The 19,023-nt window shown below is 34.4% G+C and overlaps 1 protein-coding gene across 8 annotated transcripts in view; it reads right to left on the bottom strand.

Annotated features, from left to right (window-relative positions):
- Positions 1-373: 373 nt before the first annotated feature.
- The window catches only part of eya2 (EYA transcriptional coactivator and phosphatase 2), a 43,483-nt gene continuing 24,833 nt past the window's right edge, over positions 374-19,023 (bottom strand). For 5 of the 8 annotated variants that reach the window (XM_079884195.1, XM_079884194.1, XM_079884196.1 and 2 more), the window contains 8 exons: positions 18,519-18,602; positions 13,923-14,012; positions 10,650-10,708; positions 9,108-9,268; positions 6,388-6,502; positions 2,891-3,012; positions 2,720-2,820; positions 662-1,516 (listed from right to left, as the gene is read on the bottom strand). In XM_079884195.1, coding sequence (XP_079740321.1) covers positions 1,436-1,516; positions 2,720-2,820; positions 2,891-3,012; positions 6,388-6,502; positions 9,108-9,268; positions 10,650-10,708; positions 13,923-14,012; positions 18,519-18,602 — 813 coding nt within the window. In that variant the 3' untranslated portion in view covers positions 662-1,435. Of the gene's footprint in view, positions 1,517-2,719; positions 2,821-2,890; positions 3,013-6,387; positions 6,503-9,107; positions 9,269-10,649; positions 10,709-13,922; positions 14,013-18,518; positions 18,603-19,023 lie in introns of all 8 variants that reach the window. The other 3 variants (XM_079884197.1, XM_079884198.1, XM_079884192.1) reach the window with 2 other exon arrangements.

Here is a 19,023-nt window from a genome sequence, read left to right as displayed (position 1 = left end):
TGTATATGTGTGTGTTTATATATATTACCGGTATAAATACATACATATACACACACATATATAAATATACACATACTTTTGAACAGTAGCATATATATATATATATATATATATATATATATATATATATATATATATATATATATACATACATATATATACATACTACTCATACTAGTGCATATGTATGTGTATATATATATATATATATATATACAGTGTGTATATAAATGTTTAAATTGGTAAGATTTTTAAAAGAAGTATTTTCTGCTCATCAAGGCTGCTTCTATTTGATCCAAAATACAGCAAACACAGTAATATTGTGAAATATTTTTACAATTTAAAATAACTATGTTTTCTATGTGAATTTATTGTAAAATGTAATTTATTCCTGGATCAAAGCTGAATTTTCAGCATCATTACTCACGTCTTCAGTGTCACATGATCCTTCATAAATCATTCTAATATGATTTGATGCTCAAGAAACATTTCTTATTAATATCAATGTTGACAACAGTTGTGTATGTGTGTGTGTGTATAAATTAATAAGAAGAACAAATATTTCTTGAGCAGCAAATCAGCATATTAAAATGATGTCCTTAAAAAATGAAGTAACAATTTTCCAGACAAGGCAAAAGCAGCTTTAAAAAGGAGACTTAAGAATGAATTAATTTACCTTTATTCTATTATAATAAGCCCAGAAATAATCAACAATAAAACCTTATATACAAATCATAGCGAACAGAACAGGTGTTGTGAAGAGCACATGCAGGTCAGAGGATCAGCGGCACATACAGTCATATATCAACGTCAGCGAAGAACAAGAAACATGAAACAAATATACATCCAGTAACAAACCACATGATGTTCCACAGACACAGGAAGAAAAGAAGACAGAAACTGAAATTCATAAGTTAATAATGTCATTTCTTTTAGTACCAGTTTAGCATTATACTGTGCCACAATATTTTCGCTGATTTGATGATTAGTTCACTTTTAAATCGTTTCAGAGGTTTTTCAATTCAAATAAGTGGATATGAAGTACTTGAGTTCAGTCATATAAAAAAGTGAGGGTTAGTTTTTCTGCAATTTTAGTACAATAGCATGTATCTTAGTTTTGCTTAATTCTGCAAACTGCAGAAGTAGTATGAGTGGTATGATACTAATGTTATTATTCCGAACACAGACATAAATCTTTATAAATGGGGCTTGGTTTTCAGTGCAGTGCTGTTGTAAAGAAAAAGAAAGTGAATGAAAGAACTGAGCCTCTTGGATGGAGAGCAAGAAAGAGACAAAAGTGTTTTTCTTGGATTGATTTGAAGCAAATATTTCCAGTAAGATTGCTGCTCCCTGCTGATTGGTCCTGCAGTTCTTGTCTGGGTCATGTGACTCCTGTGGACGCACATGTGTGAGGCTGAGGAGCAGATGCTGTCCTCTAGAGGTAATCCAGCTCAAGTGCATGACTCAACGCCTCCAGGTCCGCCCGGCACGTCACTCGCCAGAACGGCATGTTCTTCTGCAGGACAACACAGAGTAACCAAGTTCAAATTCATTTGAATTCATTCATTTAATATATATATATATATATATATATATATATATATATATATATATATATATATATATATATATATATATATATATATATATATATATATATATGTGTGTGTGTGTATGGTGAAATACCAATTACTTTATTTTAAAACATATAATGGTAGTTGAAATATTTGTCAGAAATATCTTATTTTGTGAAATTATTAGATTTATTGGACCTTATTAATTACATTTATTTAAAATGTTTTTGTTGAGTATCATATTTAATGCATCAGGCTCATATGTGACCCTGGACCACAAAACCAGTCACAAAGGTACATTTTTGGACATTGAGATATTGCGTATACATCATCTGTAAGCTGAATAAATAAGCTTTCCATTGACGTATAGTTTGTTAGGATAGGGCAATGTTCAAATCTCCAGTGAAAATATATGTTTTTTATATATTTATGGTAGGAAATGTACAAAATATCTTCATGGAACATGATCTTTACTTAATATCCTAATGATTTTCGGCATAAAAGTAAAATCTATCATATTGACATCTATCATGTTGGCTATTGCCACAAATCTACCCGTGCGACATGTGACTGGTTTTGTGATCCAGGGTTACATATAGTGAAAATATGGAGCTCAAACTTGAGGTCCAAGCTGAGCAAAAACATGCAATTTGGTGCAGATGTTGATGTTTATAAGACCAAAAAGTATGGAATTCTGTAATGTAAATCAGTGAGATCTTTAAAACACTATAACAAACTCCTTACGAACATAACATGATATAAATATCAGTCATCACTATATGTGCCAATAATATGCCTTAGTAAGATGACATTTAAATGCTTAGTTTTATGATCAAAGCTCTATAGTTGTAAAAACATAATGCAATGCAATACAATGATTGAGAGATGAACAACTAAACCTTCCTCACAAGCCTGATGATCATATTTGATATGTTTTTTCTAAAAAATGATGTACAAATAATCAAGTAAACCGAAGTTGCTTCAGTCCAGTAAGTGTTCATCTTGAAATATTACTAACAATATGAAAGTTATTCTTATGTTCACATTGTAAAAATCAGTAAAGATTTCACCACATGAACTAAAAGGCCTTTTACTAGAACCATAATAAAAATAATTGCATGAAAAACAGCATAATTCCTTCATACCTTCTTGGCGACCGTCTCCTCCTCGACACCGTCTCCTACGACCACGTACACGGCTCGCCGGCCGAACCTCTGAGTCACGCGCTCGAAGCAGCTTTCTTTACCTGGAACAGGCGCAACACGTCAACAATTCTGTTCCTGGATCAGGAAAGCTGTGTGAAAGAGGCAGCGTACCTGTTTTGGTGGCGCTGTAGATGTTCTCGATGGGGAACGCTCCTCCCAGGCCGTAGAGAAGCACTTTAGAGAGAGCTGGAATCAGCTGTGTGGTGGTGACCATCACGTTCACACAGTTTGGTCTGAGAAAGGAAACAGATGTTTGAAAAATGAGTCTTAGGCTGTGTGTCCACCAAAGCGTTTTTTTACAGGTCGCCGAGAGTTGAAGAATGTTCAACTTTGGGTAAAACGCAGCACTCATCAGTGTCACTTTTTACCCAACCGTCCAATCACAGTGGAGGAGGGGCGGGACTAATACCCCACCCGACCAACCGCCACATTCTGCTTGTACAACGTCAACAGACGACAACAACAAGCATAATAACGAACAAAATCATTTAAAACAAGAGCCAGAGAAAATACATTACATTGTATTGACATTTTAATATAGAATGAACACAGAAACAAAATATGTGTGAAATGAGATACTAGTAACACTTTCGCGGATATTCTGTATCATAACAAGCAAAGCGTCTCAACTGTTTTCAGCTGGCTTAAAACGCTTTGGTGGACACACGGCCTTAGGGTGTATTCACACCTGTCTTGTTTGGTCCGGTTTTTCGGACTTTTCAGTTTGATCCGAATCAAAATTACAGGTGTGAAACCTCCCTCGGACCACGGTCCGGACCAAACAGACCAAATTTGGTCAGACGAAAAGAGATAGTCTCGGCCTGCAGGATTGCTTGAGTCTTCTCCTCCTTTCCTGCCGGCGACGGTAAAATGTTCGCACAACGAGGACGTTCATTTGGTGAATTTGAACTAGCCTTGAGTATAGTCGGTGCTGCAGGGAGTAATGCCGTAATAATAACAGTATAGTGGGAATGATATGCGTCTGTTCATTCATTCTTGTCAAAGTTACCCGGCGCACTGACAACACGCTGACGTCAGACACAAACCAATCAATGTCAAGATGCAGCCCATATAGATGATGACGCCCATAAAGTTCTTTAGTGCGCTCGCATAATTGCAATGTGAAACCGAACCAAAACTTACCGAATGGATCAAATGGATCAAAACATGAACTTTGGATTGGAACTTGGTGCGGACTTTCAGGTGTGAAAACGCCCTTGTGTGTATTCACACCTGTCTTGTTTGGTTCGATTGTATCGAACTCAAGTTCGTTTCCCCCCTTGGCGCGGATCTTTTGGGCAGGTGTGAATCCAGCGATCGCACTCGGGTGTGGACCGAACAACCGTACCGAGACCCAGCTGAACATGTGCTCTCGGTCCGGATCCAATTCCTGTCCAATGCATGGATGACCTTAGCACACGTGTGGTTTTGTTTACAAATTTTGGTTCACTTGCAAAAAGGGCAGTGTGAAAGCGAACCGCACCAAACTAAAAAAATCTACATTGTATTTGGTCCCGGCAAAGTGAACTAGCGGACTTTCCTGGTGTGAATACACCCTTAAAGGAGCACTGGTGCAACCACAAATCAAAACGTTGATCTGGAATTCTACAAAAGGAGAAGTTTAGCAGAATTTCACTGTAAAAATATACACATTCAGAGCTTTGATGAAGGGGAAGATTTCTAGGGATGCGGCCGAAACCCAAATACGAATTTGGACAGGCACGGAAAATTAATAACGCATTCTACGGAGCCCCTGAAGGGACATGGTTAGGCTTGCTGTGGTATTTGGTTACATTACAATACATCAGATTTCACATGTCACGTGACGAGAGTAAAGCTTGGTTTATACTCGCCGCCTCCCCACAAAAATGGCATCATCACGGTGCGGGCGGATGTGTGTGTTGAGACGCCATTTTGTGTGGTGGTGTGTATGTATGGCAATTTTTTGTAACTTTGCGCGGGGCTCCGCTTCCAAAGATGCTCGACTTCGAGGCGATTCTGGCCGAGCAGGTCCGTCTGTATCGTAAATGTAATCAATTAATTGATTACATTTACAAAATGAGCTTACACTAGCAGAAATACGCCTTTTTATGGAAAATAAAGGTCCATGTTTAATAAACATTTTCATGAAATTGAATGAAAAATGTTTAATTAAATTAGAAAATTGTTGTCTAATTAAGTTTTATATGTTCTCATTTCTATATATTTTGTTCTAATGCCAGGTTTACTGTTTTGCACGATTCTTTGGTAGTGTAATAAAAACAAACAATGGCTGCATCCGAAATCACAAACTTCCCTTCTATATACTTCTATATAATAGGCTATAAAAAAATGTCTTAATTCACAGTACTCATAAAAGAGGAGGAAAAAAGTACCCGGATGACCTACTAGTACTGGTGAGATTCTGAGGTGTACATATGATGGACACTTTACTATCCCATGAGGCCTCAGGAGAGGATTTGTATTGTGAGATGATGGAGGAATGATGCTGGACGGTCACATGATAATGACAGCATGGTGAATGTAGTACGTCTAGATTACACTTACTATATAGAACATACTTTTTAGTGGTCGTGAAGTAATTACTTATTCAAAATAAGTACTTACTCGAGAGTAGGCGATTTCGGACGCAGCCACTGTCACGAGTGTTGTTTGGGGAGGAGAGCGCAGTAAAGCGGAGACTTGGTGAAAGTATAAACAAGGCTTAAGGAGAGATGACTGACAGAACGATGGCGGAGGATTTGGTGAGCAACAGATCCTGAGCGTCACTGACAAACATCTTATCTTGTAACGTGTGTGGTCAGAACCGCCGCTCCCTAAACACAGAGTACGTGTGATCGCAAATTCAAAACTGAAAGTAAAAAGCGAGAATGCATTCGAAAACAAATTCAATACCCCACATATTGATAGAGGCTCCCTGATGCTTACATAATATAATAATAATATCAGTCGTCACTCTCTATCTGCCAATAATATGTCTTAGTATTTGAAATTTAAATGCTTAGTTTTATGATCAAAGCTCTGTATTTTAAAACGTATAATGCAATGCACAATGATGATTGAGAGATGAACAATAAAACGTCCTCAGAAGCCTGATGATTATATTTGATACTCACATTTGTTTTAAAAAAAAAAAAAAAACGATGTATGGATAATCAAGCTGAACCGAATATAACTACCCAACTATACAATTGCGAGAGAATGCAAAAACATTGAAATATATTTTTTTGTCCTATCTCATATTTTTTCTTCCATCACCATAGAATGGCTTCGGGCACATCCCTAATATCGACTACTTTTATGATGATTTTTGGTTCTTTTTTGAAGCTTGACAGGTTCTGGTCACTACATTGTATGAAGGAAAGCTTAACCTTTCTTCCAAATTGAGTCAAGGTGCTACGCTTGCCAAGCCTGTTATGTTTGAGTGACACAAAACTGCTGTAAGTTGCTGTAAAATAAGTCTATTGTTAAAAGAATATTCCAGATCCAGTATCAGAGGAATGCTGTGAAAAACAGTTCTTAAAGCTTCCGCTCTTAGACTCTACGGCACGCACATGTCGTGTTTATTTCACCCGGATTATTCCTTCCTCAAACTGCCGTGTTTATACCTGGAGTTGATGAGAGCGAGGGCCTTCAGTGCTTGAGTCAGCCACAGATCCGTCAAAACCTCCATCTCCCGCCTCAGCTGAAGCCACTCTTCCCGCTTCGGACTGCCCAGCAAACCTAACATTTACAAAAGCAATTTAAGATCCAACGGAACATCAAACAGAAGTTTTAATACTAATTTTGTAAGCCTCATCACCAATGAATTGCAGTGATTTTACAGGGTTGTCTGGCACAAAGCAAAGTCAAACATAAAATCAGTGTATTGCACTCCTTGAGTGACTTTTATAAAACAACAACAGTAAAGGTCCTTTCACACAGGACGCGATTTTGACGCATGAATAATTCGCGCGATGGTTTTATTTTTTGATCAGCTGTTTGTGTAATGAGTGCTTCCACACTGAACGTGAATGTGCTGCGGCGATGCCGATTTTTTTTTTTCTTTTGCGGCGACAGAAAAGGCTTCAGCCAATCACATACTACAAGGACAACGATTTGAAAGACAATGTGTGGCGTAGCATCGCTAGAGCTTAGATTCTCTGCCCGAGCCCGGACTCGACCCGACCCGACCCGCGGGCCGGGCCGGGCCGATATTTCCCGCCACTGTTCTCGGGCCGGGTCGGGTCGGGCCCTTGATAAAGCACGTCACGTGTCATGCGCAGCATCTCGTCCACTCGCGCACGCGTGACCTATCACTCCTGCTGTGCGTGCTGTAGGCTACTATTCTGTAGCTTAAGTGCTTGAAGAAGCAAAGAAAAAACAGGAGAATTAACTTTGAGCAAGTTTGGAGGAAAATCGGAGGTATGGAAACATTTTAAACTATAGTCGTGGGGAGTGACAACATATGTGTTGGCTTTGTTTCGTGCATTAAATGAGGCACGCTGCTCGCCTATGACAGCAAAAAAACGGGGACTTCGACGACGAACAGACACATGAAGCAGTCTTGCCATGACAGAAATTATGATAGTAGTCAGCCTCAGCCCTCGCATTATTCATTGAGATAATAATTAATAAATGCACGCACAATTATGAACGTGATAAATGTTACAGATATGTTTTACTATGCACAAACAAATGCCTTTCAACTTACATGTGCAAAATTCAGAATTAAATGAATGTGCTGCAATTTGTTCAAAAAGAGAGTCTAGCCTACGTGTTTTAGCCATTGAATAAGCACATTTAGTTTCAAGTTTGTTAAGTTTTGTTTTGAAGAAAGCTTTTCTTTAAAGTGAATTTCGTTTAGTATAAATTGTATTTTAATTTTCATGACAAATAATCATGACACGGAGTCGCCGACGCGCCGCGGTCACACCATTTGAAACTCGCGCTGTCACCGAATTTACAAATGCACATCTTGCTTGTTGCTCACACACATATTATGTTGAAACAACAATATGTTGAAGTAACATTATTAATAACACTATTATCATCAAAGATAGAGACAGAGATCGTGTTTACTTTGAACATGTAACAAAAATGTAGTGAGACTATTTAGGGCTGCTTTTAGTATACTATACATTCTTTGTGTGATATCTACAGTTTCTAGTCGAATGGTTGTAACTTGTTTCTTCGTGTGTTACATGTAATGTGTGTTGACATTACAAAACGCACTGTGTTTAGTTGAAGACGCAAAAAACTGTGGAAAAACCTCAGGGACACCTATGTGAGAAAAAGGAGAGAGGAAAAGGAAACTAAAAGTGGACATTAGCATACTCCCCTTCAGACTCTCTGTTCTGTAAGATTGGCTGCACCCAAAACCTTCTTTTCTGTCTTTTAAAGAAAATGAAAAGCTCGTCTTCACTGGATGATGATGATGATGATGATGAAGTGTCCATGTTTTCTCAGCTGTCGGCGCGAAAGTTTTGGAATGTTGAAGCTCTGTGAACGTCAAAGACGTTGCAAATTCGCGTCGCGGCTGATGTGAATGGTTTTGACGCGAACTATTCGCTTTTCCGTTTCGCTTTTCCGTTACGCATCCGGTGTGAAAGGGCCTTAATATGAGGAAAAACACCAATGTACAATAAATCATGTACAATAAAACTACAGGCACTTTTATGTTCTGGGGTTGACTGATTGATTTATTTTTTATTAAAATGAGAAATTTCATACCTTTTCATTTTTTATGAAGGTCACATTAAAAGTGCACTGAAAACTTTTTACCATGCTTTCATCAGTTATTTTTTTCCCGTTATTTCAAAGAACTGAAAATCCATAATAAAAATAATATTTTTAAAATTTTTACCTTAATGATAAACCATTTGAATATTCATCTTTAAATGAATAAATATTGAACTAAATATTAAAAATTTTGCTCTCATTAAGAATAAAAGGCTATTGAACTATATTAATTTCTGCAAGAATTATTAACAATAATATTGTTATTATTTCTTGATATTATTAATGTTGTCAATATACTATATTTTTATTATATCATAATAATAAAATGAATAATAGAAATTATTATTGTTACTACTGCTACTTTTACTATTTTTTATAATAATTTTCCACCTAGTAATAGTCCTTTAGCCTGACTGTCCAATGTTTGCAGTTGATGCATTATCATAGACACCAGCTGACGTGCGGTTACAGGTGTTTGTCCTACTTCAGCTATTTTACAACGGCTTCCAACGTGTTTCAGCCAATCAGGTTTCAGAAGAGGAACTATCTGTTTTAGAATAGACATTTCAGGCCCTGATTATACCCTCGTAGTCCGAGCTGTTCTCACCTCCTACGTTGTTCTTGTATGTGTTGTAGATCTCTTTGACCCGCCGGTAGCGGAAGGCGAGCTTCCTCATCCAGTCGACGCCGCCGTGAACACCTGAGCCCAAGCAGAGCGTGCCTCCACCTGCGGGACTCTGGAAGCCGTCTGTGCCGAAGTTATACGTGCTGCAAGTCCAGACACACACACGCTCAGCTTACATCCGCTATACACACACCAAAACGTTATGATATCTCCTAACATGCTCCTAAAAGTGAGATTAATATCCATCGTAAATTGTCTGGAACCAGGGCGAGGGTCTGCCTCCAAACTGGGATTAGAGACTATAATGTTTTATAACCAGAATGTAAGCACAGCATTATGAGAATTCTGTCATTATTTACTCACCATGTCATTTCACAAAAGGAAATGAAAGAAATATTCCTGATGCTTTTTCATATAGCATCATTTCTTAGTAAATAAATAAAAAATGCATTGGAAAAAACAGTAAATTGAATATTTAGGGATATAGGGATGGGATATTTTGAGGTAAAATCACTAAATCATATAGACTGCTTTCATAGTATTTTTTTGGGGAGTGTTTTTGTACTTAGCAGCTTTTTGAAAAAAATATTCCTGCTGCTTTTTCATACTCTATCGGTTCACAGTACATAAATAAATATATATATTTTTTAAAAATCAGTAAATTGAAATACGATATTTTGAGTAAAAAATTATACAATTATTTCAAGATTATATATAAGATTATGAAATAAACAAAGATGTTTACTAAATATAGACTGCTTTTATTGTTGTATTGAGTAATTTTGTACTTTTTTATTTACATTTTTTTTTATATTCCTGCTGCTTTTTCATATTATATCAGTTCACAGCACATAAATAAATAGATTTAAAAAAATCAGTAAATTGAAATACGATATTTTGAGTAAAAATCTATACAAGATTATAAAATAAAATAAAATAAAAGATGTTTACTAAATCATATAGACTGCTTTTATTGTTTTTTTGAGTATTTTTGTACTTTTATTTATTTTTATATTTTATTAAATATTCCTTCTGCTTTTTCATAGAGCATCAGTGCATAATAAATTAAAAGAAAAATATTAGATATTTTCAGTAATAATCATAAATAAATAAATAAATAAATAAATAAAAACTATTTACTAAATAATTTAGACTGCTTTTATTGAACTTTTGAACTTTTGAAGCTTTACGGAATATTTAGATAGCATCAGTTCATAGTAAATAAATGATTAGACTGAAAAAAGATAGTTTTGGACAAGAGGGTTAGTAAATAATGACAGAAATTTCATTTTCTAGAGGACTGTGCTTTAATAATTCTGAGGACATGCTGTTAAACGTGTGATTAATGTCCATCATAAAGAGTCTGGAAGCAGAAATTGAGAAACCATGATAAAAACCAACAGCCTTTAATACTCAACATGTCAGTAGCATGCATTATGTGAAGAAAAGGATCCCTTTATGGCACATAATAAGGATTTTATTAGAAATGCTCACTTGGCTAGATGAAGGAAAGTCATACTCTACCTCAAGTCCTGCCCATTGTCATCCGAGGCCACATCATCGATGTGAACTTGGTCACATTCCTGGGAAATGAAGGGAAAGCAGATATGCATGAGGTGTATATGTTTCAGTGGAGTGATGTACTGTGTACAGACAGGTTCACCCGCCGCAGAGCCTCGGGGAACGACGCTGAGCGAGACTGAAATATTAAAAAAGGCGAACAACAGAAAAGCAGGAACAGGCCACTGCCATCCAGGCGCCTTTAACACCGGAGGGTAAAATATCAGAAAGATGGCAGACAGAACCTCGCCATCTAAACCCGATATTGTACGTTCATTAACGCTGCGCATTAGCCGTCGTCTTGGCCGGGTTCACGCGGACGACTGCCAGTACACACGGATTACGCTGGTCGATGAACATCTGCTCTTCACTTGAGATCATTAGTGTGCTTCTCCGTGTTGATTTAGCGATACATAACACGTGTAAATTTGATAAAGATTTGGATTCGCTTAGTCTTACAAACTGAATTACGCTAATCAATGCAAAACAATTACTAAGCCTTTAGCACTGCTCTCCTATTGTTTTTCATATTTTCACAGATATGCCTCATGTTTAATATCATAATGCGGACCTCCCACTGACTTCAGCTTTTCTTAAATTAATAATTATAACTAGATTTTTTCACTTTAAGCACATCTACTACACTTTCTGTTGGAAATATAAGCCGAATGATACTTGTTTGATTGTTTTTAGTCAATTGTTACTTGGTTGTTCGGGTGGATTCCTTCTTATTCGATGTTCTTCTATTTTATTATTCATGGTCATGCATGAAATTTGTTTTCCAACCACCCATCTCTGATATTAATCACCCATCCTAAATACTTAGCTTTTCACCATTGAACTATTCTGCTTCCTTACCAGACATTAATTAGATTTTTCTGATTAATTAAAGCTTTAAATGAGCAAGTTAGGCCATCAATCCCGCCTGTGTTTCTAAGCGCCCGCGGCATCTCTCTGTTCCCCAGCTGACAAACAGATTTGAATGCCGAAAGATTCCTTGGACTATTTGAGGGCGAGTCCAGGGAAAACAGAAGAAGAGGGAAGGGGCTGTGATTAAAACCTGTGCCCTCCACCCCTGAGCTGTTGTTCCACCCCGGGACAAATCTTCTTTTCAGTGTTGGCCACACACCCCTACTTAAACACTCAAATGTTGTCATTTTTTTGCACCGCCTCCTCGAAAGCTTTGAAAGAATCTAATCCCTCCTTTCTTCATGCAGAGGGCAAACTGAGGTCTTTCTCTCACACTGACTCAACAAACTCTTGAACAAACTCTTTAATGTCCTAAATTAACTTTTTTTGTGCGTGAGTGAAAGTTTACCAGTCATAAATAATTCTTACCCCCCATGAATCTGTATTTTGCATCATAAACACTAGCACTAAAAGTTTGGGGTCAGTAAGATTTTTTAAAGAAATTATTACTTTTATTCAGCAACTGATGCTTATAATGTTACAAAAGCTTTGATTTCACATTAATGCTGTTCTTTCGAACTCTCTAACCGAAAATATATCTCGGTTTCCACAGAAATATTGTAAAAAGTATTTCAACACTGATAATGATCAGAAATGTTTCTTGAGCAGCAAATCATCATATCAGAATGATTTCTGAAGGATCATGTGACACTGAAGACTGATCACAGGATATAAATTACATTTTGAAAATTTTATCACATAGAAAACAGCTGTTTTAGATTGCAATAATATTTCACAATATTACAGTTTTAATGTATTTTTGATTCAAATAAATGCAGCCTTGGTGAGCAGTTTTTATTTAAAACATTAAAAGATCTTACACTGTAAAAAATTTCTAACCCTCCCAAATCAAAAATTTCAAGTGACCGATAACATCTAAATTTTTCAATTGGCCCAAGTGAACTTCTGTAAATTATAAAATTAAATTTACAGATTTTCACTTGGGCCAATTGAAATTTACAGAATTTCACTTGGGCCAATTGAAAAATTTAGATGTTATCGGTCACTTGAAATTTTTGATTTGGGAGGGTTAGATAGATAGATAGATAGATAATGTTCACTACTGTTATTTTTAACAGTAGTGAACATTATCTATCTATCTATCTATCTATCTATCTATCTATCTATCTATCTATCTATCTATCTATCTATCTATCTATCTATCTATCTATCTATCTATCTATCTATCTATCTATCTATCTATCTATCTGTCTATCTATCTATTCATTAAAAGTCTAAAAATTGTCTTTGCATATTTAAGGCAAACAGAGCAATTTGTTTTTGCAGTTGTCAAAAAAAAAATTGTTACTCAAATTTTTGTCTGGTGGCTTAATGTGAGGCATATTCCAATATGTCACCACATGAAAAAAAAGAAGAAATGTTGTAAAATGTGTCCAGATGAGCAGAGAGCACTGCAGTCTTATTGCCAGCTGAAAGCAGCATCTAATTAGCAAAAATATTGAACAAATGAAGACATGAGGGGCGGGGAATATGAAGAGCTTTGTGAATGACAGTCGCGGATTCAGGATTTTTTAGAAGCAGGGGCCACCGTTTACAGAGAGGGACAAAGTTTAACTTTCAAGTCATGCGCAATTCTTAAATGAATGAGTTTTGCATACATTTGATCTCTATCCTTTGCTGCTGGCTCCAGCGCTTTGTTCATTAACTGTTCTTTAAAGTCCTGAGTTCAAGCACTTTCTGGATATAGAGTTTCTTTGAAGCATTTTCTACAATAACAGCTTAAATATTTCCATATTTTATTTTTTCTTCATTAAGAGTAACGCACGAGCGTATCCTCCACTCGCACCTGTTTTGGAGATAAACCGCACACTCTTGTTTTAGCAGAGCTTTGTCTGTGTTAGTTAAAGAGCGCAAACTTTATCATTCGATTGAACATCTTGCACCATCCATGCAATAAACGCACATCTTTAAATGATGTTTGCGTGGGTTGAATTGACGTAGTTCAGCGATGATTGACAGGGCAGGGGCCAATCAGATTTCAGCTGGATTGACAGGTGTTCTTACAGGTGCAGATTCAGACCAATAAGAGAAGTTTATTACATGGCTCTCTGGAATACTTGGTTCTGATTGGTCAATCACAGCATTCTGCTGCAAATTTTTTTTTTTAATGAACCGACCATCAACTTTTGTGCTAGTTTCATGTCTCATACCTCTCTGTGCTCTCTTTCTTCTTACATTATAAAATAGTTTACCTGTATTTTTATAACTGACACATTGGCTTTAACAATCCCAAGTGGTTTCGCTCACCTCCAGGTCGTTGAAAAACAGACGTGAATCGGCCAAGTTGAAGATCATCTCCTCCATCCACAAACCCAGAGAAACAGCCTTGCCTGAGTCCTGGATCAAAACATAAACAAGACATCAAATTAGCTTTCATACCTGGTTTGAACTTAGCGCACGAGTGACAGGTGATGATTATATCATCTCACTCTGAGTAGGAGCGTGCGGTATAACAGGTTTTTTGTCTGACAAGAATGCTGATCACTCTGTGCACTCATTGTGGTTTTAATCAGAAACATGTCAAACTACAGCTATTTCTCTTTCTCTCTTGTTTTCTCTTCGTTCTGTAGGTGTAGCCACATGCTAACATAAGGGAAGGCATTGTGCGCCACTAGCTAACAGGCGGCGTTTGGCAGTTCATCAAGCTACAGGTGTCAGCCAGAGGTTAGTGTCAGATTAACTGAGAGACTAGGAGGAGCTGTGAGCTTGTCCTGCTTTAATTAAGATAATAACCCATAATCTGCCGACATGAATGGACGACTTTATTACAGGAGGCAGTCAAGCGCAGAATAATAGATGTACCACCAATGAACATTTCAGAATGGGTTTTTAGGAAGGACTGTAATAAAGTTACGACATATGGGAAAACAAAAACATACTTTTTCTGGCAAAAGTGTTGTAACTTTTTGATTCAACAGTCAAAACTTATTGTGAATATATGATTGAAATTAACATGGTTAAAAGAAATCTAATTTTCAAAATGAAATTATTTTAAAATGTACATCAGAGGCAAGCTCATGTGTAAATGTACCATCAAAACTATGGGAAAATACAAAAGAAATGTAATATGTGTGTGTGTAGGATTTTATTAATAATATAAATGATTATATATTACATATTATAAAATGATTCATTATTCATTTTATTTTTATATTTACCAATATATATAAATAGATAGATAGATAGATAGATAAAAATATACATCTATCTATCTATCTATCTATCTATCTATCTATCTATCTATCTATCTATCTATCTATCTATCTATCTATCTATCTATCTATCTATCTATCTATCTATCTATCTATCTATCTATCTATCTATCTATCTGTCTGTCTATCTGTCTGTCTAATTAATAATAATTGAATAATAATATAAATTATTATAAAAAAAAATTCATTCTTCATTCTTTATATATATATATATATATATATAGGTAATATATATATATATATATATATATATATATATATATATATATATAAATATAGTATATAGATATAGATATATAGATAATTATAAAATATAAATATAAAATATATAATAAATTATATATATATTATATATTATAGAAATGGTTCATTATTCATTTTATTTTTATATTTACCAATATATATAAATGTATATTTTATCTATCTATCTATCTATCTATCTATCTATCTATCTATCTATCTATCTATCTATCTATCTATCTATCTATCTATCTATCTATCTATCTATCTATCTATCTATCTATCTATCTATCTATCTATCTATCTATCTATCTATCTATCTATCTATCCATCCATCTATCTATCTATCTATAAATAGGTAATATATATATATATATATATATATATATATATATATATACATAGTATATAGATATAGATATATAGATATAGATATATAGATAATTATAAAATATAAATATAAAATATATAATAAATTATAAAAGTTATATATAATTTTTTGCATTTATTATTATTATTATTATCATTTTTTTGGGGGGGGGGGGGCATAAATGATTAGGATAATTTGGACTTTAACTTTAGGTGCACACTGAGATGTTAAGTTATGTGTGTATACATATTGACCGAGGATAAATGACATGTCGAATGGTAAAGAGACTCCAGTAACCTCTGACGTTCACCTCCGCTTAAAAAAACACATTAGAAGACGGGCGTCTTTCAGCACTCAGAGTGGTTTTGTACTCGGTAGGTCGAGCCTTGCTGTGGGCCAATCACAGCTCAAACAGGCTGTTTACAGTGATGGGCTGATGGCGTTGACATAAAGTATGAATAAAAAGAAAAGCCAGTTAAATATCATGTTACTTAAAGATGCGAAATCTGAGCCAGTGCAATCGCGGCTCTTTGTCAGACGGTAAGCGGCTTTGTCATGACACACATCAAACTTGTTCCTATTTTACTGGATGTTTTCTTTGATTTTTTTCTATCTCCAGTGGATTCCTGCTCCAGTTATACGCTATTTTGGAGTCTTTTTCCTGGATCTGAAATTAGACACATTAGTCACGGTAACATTTCTGCAGTCCTCAAAAAGAAACTCCAAAAGAGCTGCGCTCTCGAGACGGCCAGGCGTTTCTCAGAGTCTCTTATGTGTCACGTCAAATCCGCAAGGGATCGTGGGAATTCAAAATAGATTGCGGGCCAAGAAAAAGAAACATGACCATTGTTTCCTCATCAGCTGCCTGGAGATTGCGTAGAAGTTCATGTGGCGTCAATCAAATCAGAGCGGCCAAATAACAAGAGCGCTTGACTGGAGCTTCATTATATCTTTCACTGTTCATTTCATTCTTCCACGTTTAGTTTCTTACTCTAAAACAGCTGTGGAACCATATTTATTTACTGGGAAAATAGATTGAATGCTTAAATGCAGTTCTTTTGAACTTTTTACTCATCAAAGAGTACTGAAAAAATGTCTTTCTTTACAGTACTTTTGATCAAATAAATGCCTCTTTCTTACCGACCCACAATGCTTATTGTATCACGTATGTGTATGTGTGTGTGTGTGTGTATATAAAGATTGCATTTATTTGACAAAAAATACTTTTTTTTTTTCCAAGAATTTTTTTTTACCATTTTTTTGAGGAAACAATGGTATATATATATATATATATATATATATATATATATATATATATATATATATATATATATATTAAATCATATATTCACAATATATTTATATATATATACATTTTTATTTTATATATATATTAGGGCTGTCAAACGATAAATCGTGATTAATCGCATCCAAAATAAAAGTTTGTTTTTACATAATACATGTGTGTGTACGGAGTATAATTATTTTCTATATATAAATACACACACATGCATGTATATATTTAAGAAATATTTGCATGTATTTACTGTTTATATATATTTATATTATATATAATTTATATTATATATAAATATTTTATATATAAATAACACATTTTCTTAAATATATATATGCATGTGTGTGTATTTATATATAGAAAATAATTATACTCCGTACACAGACATAAATTATGTAAACACAAACTTTTATTTTGGATGCGATTAATCGCGATTAATCGTTTGACAGCCCTAATATATATACAGTACCAGTCAAAAGTTTGGAAACATTACTATTTTTAATGTTTTTGAAAGAAGTCTCTTATGCTCATCAAGCCTGCAGTTAAAAAAACAACAACAAAAAAACAGTAATATTATGAAATATTATTACAATTTAAAATAATGGTTCTCTTTTTTAATATAATTTATAATTTATAATAAGTAATTTATTTTTGTGATGCAAAGCTGAATTTTCATCAGCAAGTACTCCAGTCTTTGGTGTCTTATGATCCTTCAGAAATCATTCTAATATGCTGATTTATGATCAATTTTGGAAACAGTTGTGCTGCTTAATATTATTTTTATAACCTGAGATACTTTTTTCAGGATCATTTGATGAATAAACAGTTAAAAAGTACTGTATTTATTTAGAATAGAAATCTTTTGTAACAATATACACTACCGTTCAAAAGTTTGGGAACAATAACTTTTTTTTTTTTTAAGAAATTAGTACTTTAATTCAACAAGGATGCGTTAAATTGATAAAAGGTGATGGTAACGATTTATATTGTTAGAAATGTTTTTATTTTGAATAAATGCTGTTTTTATGAATAAATGCTGTTAACGTTTTACTCATCAATGAATCCTGAAAAAAGTATTCCAAAAAAATATATTAAGCAGCACAACTGTTTCCATCATTGATAATAACTGAGTATCAAATCATCATATTAGAATGATTTCTGAAGGATCATAAGACACCAAAGACTGGAGTACTTGCTGATGAAAATTCAGCTTTGCATCACAAAAATAAATTACATTTTAAAATATATTAAAAAAGAGAACCATTATTTTAAATTGTAATAATATTTCATAATATTTTTTTTTAACTGCAAGCTTGATGAGCATAAGAGACTTCTTTCAAAAACATTAAAAATAGTAATGTTTCCAAACTTTTGACTGGTACTGTATATATATATATAGTGAATATAAATTTATTTGACAAAAAAAGTATTTTTTGTCAAATAAATGCAATCTTTATATATAATAAATAAGGATCTAATATAATCTTTATATATATATATATATATATATATATATATATATATATATTTTTTTATATCTCGCTCTATTTTATTTGCATTATAAATGCATTATAAATGCAATTTTAATATACACACACACATCCATACATCCTACATACACATACATACATACATGATGGTTGAATTTACAGCCCAAAAAACTCAATAAAACAGAGTAAAGTAAAGTGAAGTGAAGTGGTGAGAGTGGAGGAACTGGTTTGTACCTTGCCGAAGCGTGTGGAAAATGTCCCTGTGAGGAGCGAGTGGAAAATGATGATGGTCTCATCCAGGTCCCAAATAAACACTCTCTACACACACACACACACACACACACACACACACACACACACACACAATGAGCATGAGCACAAATATAATCTGCTTACTAGTCAAGAGAAGTATTTACTCCAAAACACTGCATAATACCTCAATGTTGTGTTTATAAAAACATCTGATAATTATAGTCAGTTCATCCACATTTCACAGCTTAAGGGCAAACGCTCTATTCCTCATATCACAAAACATGTTGAGCAGAAACATATTTCCAGTTCTTTTGTCTGGTAATTAAATACTTATTACTTACTTCTGTATATTTTAATATTCAATGTTTTGCAACAGAGCTTTTTGTAAAGCAAAGAAAACACAAATTTATTTCAGTCTGCTGTTGTTCAAAGCATGTATGACTTGAGATGAGTTTTTAAACTTTTATTGCGCTTTTTAAGTTTTTTT

This window comes from Squalius cephalus, assembly GCF_949319135.1.
Source record: "Squalius cephalus genome assembly, chromosome: 10".
Taxonomy (NCBI): domain Eukaryota; kingdom Metazoa; phylum Chordata; class Actinopteri; order Cypriniformes; family Leuciscidae; genus Squalius; species Squalius cephalus.
This window is presented reverse-complemented; position numbering and strand designations above follow the sequence as displayed.